Source organism: Rhea americana, unplaced genomic scaffold (assembly GCF_003343005.1).
Source record: "Rhea americana isolate MKP2758 unplaced genomic scaffold, rheAme1 scaffold_172, whole genome shotgun sequence".
Taxonomy (NCBI): domain Eukaryota; kingdom Metazoa; phylum Chordata; class Aves; order Rheiformes; family Rheidae; genus Rhea; species Rhea americana.
The window spans coordinates 1,288,344-1,298,266 of NW_028185839.1; the positions used below are offsets into that span (position 1 = coordinate 1,288,344).

General features: G+C 38.0%; 1 protein-coding gene across 2 annotated transcripts; it reads right to left on the reverse strand.

The window, feature by feature from the left end:
- Positions 1-520: 520 nt before the first annotated feature.
- On the reverse strand, positions 521-9,917 carry HSDL1 (hydroxysteroid dehydrogenase like 1). Of its 2 annotated transcripts, none has more exons than XM_085301101.1 (5): positions 9,850-9,917; positions 5,128-5,360; positions 4,108-4,412; positions 1,992-2,219; positions 521-1,165 (listed from the first exon to the last, which is right to left on the reverse strand). In XM_085301101.1, exons 2-5 carry the CDS (start codon positions 5,354-5,356, stop codon positions 1,064-1,066), a joined length of 864 nt encoding a protein of 287 aa, XP_085157227.1. In that variant the 5' UTR covers positions 5,357-5,360; positions 9,850-9,917; the 3' UTR covers positions 521-1,063. The 2 variants fall into 2 exon arrangements, with proteins under 2 accessions (XP_085157227.1, XP_085157226.1); XM_085301100.1 differs by having other exon boundaries at positions 3,967-4,412.
- Positions 9,918-9,923: the final 6 nt, after the last annotated feature.

A 9,923-nucleotide genomic window follows, 5' to 3' on the forward strand; every position in this document is an offset into this window, starting at 1 on the left:
ATCCTACTTTCAGATGACTATTACAAATACACCGAAAAGAGCTTATTTCACTCTCAAAGATCTAGTCTGCAACAAGTATTAACAATGTATGTTATCCRATGATGTCCACCAGAGGTCATATACATAAACTTATCTATAGATACTTATAGATAGACACAAATGTATCTATATGACTACAGAGGTATAATACTATTTATATTTAATAAATATTATTTACACATCTATATAAGAGCATCAAAATCAAGCATCAAAACTTTAATAACTTTTTTATTCCCTTAGGAAAGACAATCCATGTATTTAAACCAAAAGATTAAATTTGTTCTTCAGCTAATCTGTTTCTACATTCTATTCAGTTCTTCAGACATATTTCAGATTGCTGAAGGAATATTTAAAGCATGATCAAGGGCATTCACATCTGGAATAAGGAAGCAAACAAGCCTATCTCCAAATTGCTTTATAATTCTCTAAGAGCTTTCAGTCATTTAAACAACTTTCAAAACAGTCTCACTTTCTATACACCTTAATTTTGAGAAGTCCTTTAATTACACAATTCAAATACACAAAAAAATACACACTTAAAACATATAAACATTTGCAATTAAAAGACCAGAAAAGTTACACAAAACTGCACATTATAGAAACCTATTAGTTGACTGGTATTGTCTTTTTAAACAGCATGATTTTGGATCTCTCTTGGGCCCATTTTTGCAAGATTTGGGGAATTCTCAAATTCTGTTGACTTAAGTTGCAATCATTTAGCGCTATGCAAGAGACAGTCATTCGCTATCAGAATGAAAACTTTACCTATTCCTGTTCAATTACATTAAAGACAGAAGTGAACCAAGACTATCCTTAACAAGATCATCTGGATTTGTGTCCTAGAGGAAAACAGAGAGGAACCATTTAATACAAAGATACAGACAGAATGCAGTCTTCCGGTGTCTAGGTTATACACTGTTTAGCAGAGTATGAATAAATTCGAGTAAATTCAGGGTACTCTAAACATTCTTGCAGCACTCAGATCAGAATACTGTACTCATTTACACCGGACAGCTGGATATTCTTAYTTCAGTTTGCTTGCTAAAGCTTCCTTGCGCACACTTCTGCAGAAAGACTGTGCAACCCATGCCCAGATCCACTCAGGTATGTGTTTGCCCAATGCGACCTACGGAGAGAGGCAGGGAGAAAAGGGAAGAGAGAAAAAAGAAAGGGAGGGGGGAGATCAGTATCTATATGATAAAACAAACAAGCAATTTATCAAATTACCACTACAGCATAGCAATACATATTTGAACATCAGCAACTAAACTGCACTCAGCTCCCCCCAGACTAAATCTATTTATTTATTTTAGAAGTAGGGTACACAGTAGCATGGTTAGCTTGTGCAAATGAACAAACCATTGTAGGGTTTAACTTTGCAAAAACATTGCTATCTTACCAAGACCTTTCCTGCTTTTTGTCCTCATTTAGACTAATTCCCACTTCTTTAGTTCCTTCCACTCTACCTAATGCTACCTAACAGCTAATAGGTAAGGTGTCACTAGAGTTTATAAAATAACTTTCCGGGGCAGATTGCTACTATTCCATCCTCCCTGCCCTCCTGCCCCAAAAAGTAGAAATACTCCCATAAACTAAGATTCAACAAAATGCAACTTCTGTTCAAAAAAATACACAGTGAAGTGTGGGCCCCATCAGCAACATTACCAAATAAAACGAGCTACTGAGTGCTTTTGAATAAAAAGTTATTTCCTACTTTTGCTGTGCATTTCAAGTAGAAATCAGATTCTCTATCTCATCTTAAAAATCAGTACGTCCAAGCATAATTTACTAAAGCAGAATTAGTGAGAAAACATTGCGCAATGCCTTGAAGTCCTTTGCTATGTAKTGTACTTTTCAGAATAGTTGCATAGTTTCTGTTTTGACTTCTAAGAAAGTAAATAGGCTGCTTGCTTTTACATTAGCCAGTAGAACTGCGCGATGAATTCTCTTACCTGTATTGTATGCTTCCAGAAACCAGTAGTCCTTTTGGACAACCCAAGAGTAGAAACAGCTTGCCTTGCATATTCTTCAGAAGAAGGAAAAAATAAAGAACGTTTTGATGTAATGCTACTGCACGACAGCATTTTTGTAGTAACTGCAAATGGAGTTAAACTCTGAATGAAGATTCCTTTTGAGGCATACTCGTAATGTAGTGCTCTACTGAAATAGTCCAAGTAGCTCTAGGAAAACAAAAGCAGAAGGTGTCACAATTTTGTGCTTTTGACAGTTAAGTCTCAGTRCAGAGTTTTATTAAAACTCTAGGAAAGTTTTAGAATGCATCATACATTAGCTAAAAAATAAAAATATGCATTTCTACAGCATTTCTATTTGTTGACGTTTGTCAGAAATGCAACACTGCAGTAACTTGCAGGAGACGGGGACAGCYTACCTCTCTGATGTGAGTTTAACAAACAACCTGACAATTTCCACTTTAAAAACAACACAGAAATGTTTGTTTAAATCCCCCCCCCCCCACAAAAAAAAATGCCTTGTTTAGCTTAAGGGCACTACGGGGACGCTCCAAGGCTAAATATGCACACCACTGGACAAAAAGTCTGATTCTTTAGAACATTTTATGAGTGAATTTCATATTCAAATGATCTTCCCCAGAAGCTAAATTAACTACTTGCTGGGACTCCCTTGGGTAAAACTAAACATGTATTTTCTTGTGTGTATATCTTCTTTAACTAATTTTTACAGAACAACATCCAAAAGTATAAGCTGGTAACTTGGATTGTAAGAATCAAAYAGACCGAAAAATGAGCATGGCCCAGTCTTACCAAGGCAGCAAGCAACACTGATGTCATGCTGAAGCTGCTACCGTGCAATTTGGCTGGTTAGGCCCAAGGGAGACAGCAGTGCTTTCAACTGGATTGCTGATTTAGGATTTAGATTAATGATGCCAGCAAAAGTAAGAAATTTTAGTAGGCTTTGGATTTTGTTTTGTTCTTTTTCACCCAGGCCATTTAACTGACGTGGTTTAAGAGTGCAGTTCTACATGTACTTGGCATAACCAAGAGAAAAATGCTCTGCAGAGAGACAGGATTCTTTTTAAGCTGGTTTCAACACTGAAAAAAATCTGCAAGGACTTATACTTTGGGGTAATACAGTTGCTTTTGATTCAGGCAAAATGAAGTGTTCACAAAACCCACCCCAGAAGCAAGGCTGAAAGGGCAGCAGTCAACAGGTAGAAGTAGCTATTTATGCAATCTAAGTTGCTTTTGAGGATTCAGTAGCAAATCATCTAGTGTGAGTCTACATTCCCACACATTTACACCTCCCAGCATCATCCAACTGTCCTGTCCTATCCACTAGCGACTGACTCTCCTCAGGAAGAACAACTACAAGGAAAAAAGTCCTTTTCACTGCTTCCCAAATACGGTGCAGACAGCAACGTCAGAAGCCTTTTGCCTCACCTAACGTGCCTTGACTGCTGCAAATCTGAAAGATGAAGCTGCCTTTTTGCAGCACTTGTTAGAGGCATGGCTGAACTTTAAGCACAGACTCCTCACTACAAAATACTAATTTGTAAGTACCTTGAGACATCTCTGCACAGCTCAGGTGGGGATGAGAGATCAGAAATTCCAACTCTTTCAATGAGTCACAGAACTGCCACTTTAGTTCATGTATCATTCCTCAGGAATATGACATTTCTCCTAGAACTACTGTCATGCCACAGTTAATATGTAATCCATATAGTATAGGCTTGGTTTCAAAACCCAGTGTTGCTGTGAAAAAGCAGTATACTGACTGCGTAATACATGTAACATTCACCTCTGACATTTGGTTAAGTCCTTAAAGAAATTTTTCAATTATTTTGATATCCTTACTAAAAGTGTTTTAGGGAAGGAAAATAAATAAAGAAATCACCAAACCCATAGCTTCTACTCTTCAGCACAAACTATTAAACATCACAACACAACTTACTTTACAGGCTCCATATAATGACAACATTGGCGTGGGTTTATAACAGACTGCAGAAGACAAATTCACAATTGCACCCTTCTTCTTTTCTACCATGCCTGGCAGCACAATATGTATCATCATGTTAGCAGAAACAATATTTACATTGATCATGTCCCACAATATATCTTCAGACACGTTGACAAAGTAGTCCGGGTAGGAATGAAATTGTCCTACATTATTCACCAAAATTCCAATTTCTCTGTCTTTTAGGGCCTCCTTAATGGCTAAGTAAGCCTCACGCCCCTTGCTGAAATCAAATACTATGAAATCTGTTTCCACTTTATAGGTTTCAGCTATGCTTTGAGATACAGCCTCTAGTTTCTCCTTGTTTCGGCTGATTAAGATGATGTTGACACCCCGTCTTGCCAGCTCTTCAGCATATGCTTTCCCAATACCATCTGTGCTACCTGTAACAGAAAACAGCAACATGAAGATTAGAGCAAGCCCAGTCTTCYGTTTCTACAGTTCTTTTAATTATAGTTTTATTCCCTTCTCTGAAGGTGACATCACACTGAATACACTGATCTCAAAACTACAACACTAAAGACAGCGCTGGCAGCAGCACCCTTCTGCAACCCCATCTCACAGGAGTTTAGCCTTTCCAATGAAAAGAGCAGAGAGCTTACAGTAAAACCTTCATGAAAGGGAAGGATGACAGAGATGCATGATTTAAATATTGCTCAAAGACTTGAACACCTGCATAAATGCCAAAGTGCTCCCTGTTGCATCTCTGTGTGCTATTGTTTATGTATTCTCATGCTTGCTTGTATRCATCTGGGGTGTACCTTAGAATTTTAGGGAAAAGTTGCTTTGTAATTCTTCCTCAGCAGACAGACAGCACAGTGAGCTTACCTGTCTTCGAGCACTCAAGTAGTGACAGTTGTTCAAATTAAGTTGTATTCATTCTGAAACTGCAGCCAGAGTTAATATAGACCCCAGCTTTTAACAGAAAGCTTAACCAGCAAGGTAAGATAGCAAGTGTTACAGTACTTCCAAATTCTGGTAAGAGGCTTCTTGATACATGGTTGGTAGGGAAGAGCGATTACTATCCCATTTCAGAAGTCAGATTGACTCTTCCTTGAAGAAGCACATTACATARACATAAGCAAATATACTGCTTACCAGTGACTACAGCCCATCTTCCATATTGCTTGACCAGATCAATCTCACCGACCAGCTTTGGAAGAAAATGCAACCTGAGTAGATTGTAAGTGCTACAAGCAAAACTGATGCACTTTCTAGCTGTATACCAAGTTCCAACTATAGCCAGGGCCTCAATGTAAAAATTGCAGGCACGACTGATCTCTCTGTACAAGAGGGAGAAACGATCCACTGCAGCCATAGTAATCATAAGCCTAAAAAGAAGGGAAGACACAGGCAATTACAATCTCCTTTTCAACCCGATCAGCTTTTCATACTGATTACAAAACAAATAACCTTTGAGATTCAGCATATGGTACAATCTGTCCACAAATATATAGTACCAACTTGGTRGAGGAAATACACAAAGTACATTCAGTCAACCTTTTAAAGTTTGAATTATCACCTCCTCTTATTTCCATTATCTCTTAGAAATGGCGTATGTTAGAGCCAAATGTGCAGTGCTAAAATATACAAACATATTGCACAACAGGATAGATATATTTGAAAGAACTACTCCTTTTCCAAGACTAAAATCATACAGATATGAATGCACCTGCAGTCGTAAGTTGTGCTCCAGGGAAGATTAACTTAATTAAAAATAATAATAAAGCATGAGAAGCTGCAAAATGCTGGTTACGCCAATATAATATGGCACACTGGCACTTTAGGTAARAAAACTTCAACAGCAACTAAAGTCTCACTAGCTACCAGTTGCTAAGTATCTTGACAGCATTATACTTTTTGTAAAGGAGGACAACTTATTTCTACCAAAACTGCAACTTTCATCCTTCTGCTTTGCCCTATATATGTTTCCTTTGGCTTCAAACTGACAAATCTCTACCCTACTGAACAGCGTTCTTGACAGCAGAACAAGATACATGCCACATCTTATCCCATTAATGCAAGTATTTAAAAGAAGATATAACACTCACTATATTGTTACCATGCACTTCGATATTGCGGGCATATTCATACCATACCTGAAACTGTTTCCKTTAAATAAAAAGCACTAATCATGAAACTCCAATTGCGTAAGAAAAAGGTTATCACTACACTGGGCTACAAACAACATCTTTTTAATTTTGCTAGTTCAACAGAAACAACAGCATCCACTTTCTCAGCACTGCAAAGCAATCATATTTTATAAGATAAAAAAAAAGAGCTTGCACCACCACACAACATATCTGAAGTGGTGAGTATGTATGTTGCTCAGTGATTTCACAACTTCCATGTAAAAAGCATGTGCTCTGAAAGGGGAGAGGAAAAGCAAAAAGCCACAACAAAAAGCCACGACAAGAAGTCACATTCCAGATGACGTTCTACTTTGCTGCTGAAAGAGCAAAAAGTGTTTGCATTAAAGCCACCAGTAACCTCATCTACGACAGTCATCACTATGTAAGCTGATTGGAGCACAACAAATTTTCTCAAGAGCCTATTATTGTCTGCTTTTAAGTCTAGTCTGATTTTGTGACAGCATAAACTCAAAACACAGTCAATTCCAAAACTGTCTCACAGTACTGTCAGATTTATCACATACTCATGATTTCTAAGAATTTTTCCTGTGTTAGAAAGTTGCATTTTTATATTGCTGAAGGACAGGCCCATCTGGAACACAGAGACGGCGCACAACACACTATAAATAATTAAAAAAAAAAGAGAGAGAAAAAAGAAATATTTTCTCTCCACCACTTTTCAAATTATGTATTATTTGAAAGATAGCAAGCCACACATCTGGTGGTGRTACAATTTTCAACCTGATATCATGTCTTTAAAATGCTTTAGAGCTTTCTTGCTTCTGTTAGCTCATCAAGCTGCTCTTCTWCTTTAACTCCTTTTGAAAAGTTTCTCTGCTGCAGGAACCACAAGTGACCAAGTAACTTTTTTTAACATAGTCCTCTTTTATCACCTGAACACGTAGGTGCCAGAACCTAATTACTACTAGAATTGTARTTTATCTACTTAAACAGTATTACTGCCACACTATCCAAAGACTTTCCAAAACAAACAAACGAACAAAACCAAAAAAAAAAAAAAACAGTTTCTCTCTTTCCTTTCCTAGAGTGCAGGAAAGAATACCATAGACAGATTGAGACAGATCCATAAAGGTATATAGAAAACTGACATCAACAGGAATTATTCACAGGCAGATTCACAAAATGCTTCTGTGCAACTCTATCATCATTTCCACTATTTCTTTTATTAYAATGTCACATCCATTTTAAATGTTTAGGGTCTTCATATCAAAGGCTTCAATTTTCTTTGTTCTGCAAACCACCTGCCTTACTTTTCAAATTTCTTCTTTTAGCTCAAAGATCTAAAGCACTCAAGAAATCCCAAATTCAAGACATGCAAATATTTCAAAAGCTTACATCTTTTTCTCTCCCAAGTATTCTTAAGAGATTGTGTGTTCTTTTAAATTTGAAAGTTATAATAAAGCGCTCTATGCCCTACACTAGAGTGCTAACTGAAAAAAAAACTTTTCATGTATTTCCACCAAGGTTGATGCAATACTAACAACAATAAAAGTGAAATGATTTCAGGAACCAATCATCAGTACTTTCCAGAGGGAAAAAAAAAAGCTCCTGGATATTACTAAAATATGACAAAGCTTGCATGAAGAAAATTAAATTCTCTGGACATTGAAATATAAATATAGATTAAGAAATCGTGAAAATGGTAGTTTTTAACTTGGGTACACTTTGCTCTAAAGAAATTATAAACCTAAAACATGCAGAAGTCTTGTTTCTGATATATTGTGAGGAGGGATTCCTATCATCAAGTCAGCTGATCTCTCATGTCAAGCTAAAGCAAACAATTCAAGATCAAAGGAAGATAAAATCCTCCACATGAGCCTGTCAAAACCTGTCTTAGCTCATAATGCTTAGAATGCCCAGACAAGACATAAACGTTGGCTGTGCAGAGCTGTCAGGGGAGAACCGGGGCTCAATAAAGAGGAGGCGATGTACCAGCAATGGAAATTTTAATCCCTGATGTCAGGATACAATGTCCCATCAGAAAAGTTACCAGTTATTCACAGAATRTCCTAAGTGTATACAACACTTTCCAAAATAAATGAAAAGGCTCTGTCATGATCTGCAATGATTTACACTACTCAATTGCAATATTGTAAATAAAACAATTCCAGTCTAAGCAGAAAAGGGAAGTGCAATAGCTAAGATTAATAATGGAAAACTAAGATTCATCTACAAAATAGGCAGGGACAACCAGAGGGAGTGAGCTCAACATATAAGAAGCACTTTCTGTGCTTGAAAGAGTTATGAGAGACAACAAAAGCCCAAAGATCAAAGTGTAATTTTGGTCCTTGGTGTCATTATAAACTGCTAATGCTAACTGCTAACAAGGGTACTGCATCGACCGTATCCTTCTGGTTTGAAAATACTGTGTTCCTGAACAATCAGGTCAACTATCATGCCTTGGCCATGGGACACTGCCAGTCATTAATGTCACATTTAACATCAGTGCTTTCTGAATAAAGACATTGTATTCATTTGTATCAAGAAGAGAGAATCCCCAGCCAGAGAAGCTTACAGTTTATAGTGCTACACATTAGTCACAGAGGGACAGAACACACTAAGATTAATATAAATAACAACCACATAGGAATAGATTTTATACCTAGATATGCAAGTGAAGAGTATATATGCAATCATGGCTTGAAGCAGTACAGCAGAAATAACTAGCTTCACCATTTCACAGTAGCTTTCAGTACCTTACAACACTATAATTGTAAAACTTGTGGAAAAAGCAACCACTGATTTACTGTTCCTCCAAGAGAGTGCAGATACTTGCTAACAAAGGTATTATGAAGCAAGCATCTGAAYTTATTATCTGGGGTGAATTACCCAACTGTTCATCAAACAGAGATAAACCTCAAGAAGTAATTATGTTCTCATAGCAAAGACACATAGTATTTTGTAAGCAAAAATGAGAGCTCTACTCACACTCTGAGTCAGCCACAGCCACCCAAGTCCTTCAGGACGAAGCCAAAGCCAAAACAGGATATTCTGACTTGGCTTTGATACTCTACCAGCTGTACTTACCCACGCTCCTTGAGTTCCAAGCACAAAACCAGCTTCCTCACATCTCCCTATAAAATACTGTGCAGGTAAGACAAGATCTTTGCTGACAGCACATGATGCCTCTGGCAGCAAATGAGCCTCAAGGGCTCTGGATGGCAAGCACTACCCAAAGGATAGCGAATGACAACCAAGAATATGCTGATTTAATAAATCCTACCTCAGCAACTGTTTTTGTCAGCTGAGGCTGCYTTTCCCAGTGGAAACCGTGAGGCAGCAGCAACACTGCCTTCTTGTTTTCTTTGAACAAACTACTCTCTAATTTGTATCAGATCTAGAAAAAATACAACTAGATGCATAACTTCCTTTCTCACTTCAAACGTGCAAGTCATGCTAAAAGGTGCAAACTATACATKCCTAAAGACCAGTATCCTAAACACTTGCCCCCCACTGCGACACACAAGGCAGTTAGAAGGGGAGCACCTGCCCTTAACACTCCCCCACTCAGCCTGGATCTTTCTTCTCTCCCCTCCCAAACCATTTTCTAACACGGGTATCTTTCTGCAAGAAGCTTCCTAACCCTGTAACTTACAGGAATTTTATAAGAAAAACACAGAAACAAAACAAACAACAAAAAAGAAACCCGCCCCCCCCCCAAACGCACAAGAAATACACCACGGCGGACGGCCGCGCGTCGGTAGCGGGCGGCCAGCCCAGCCGAGCCCGGCGACCAGGCCG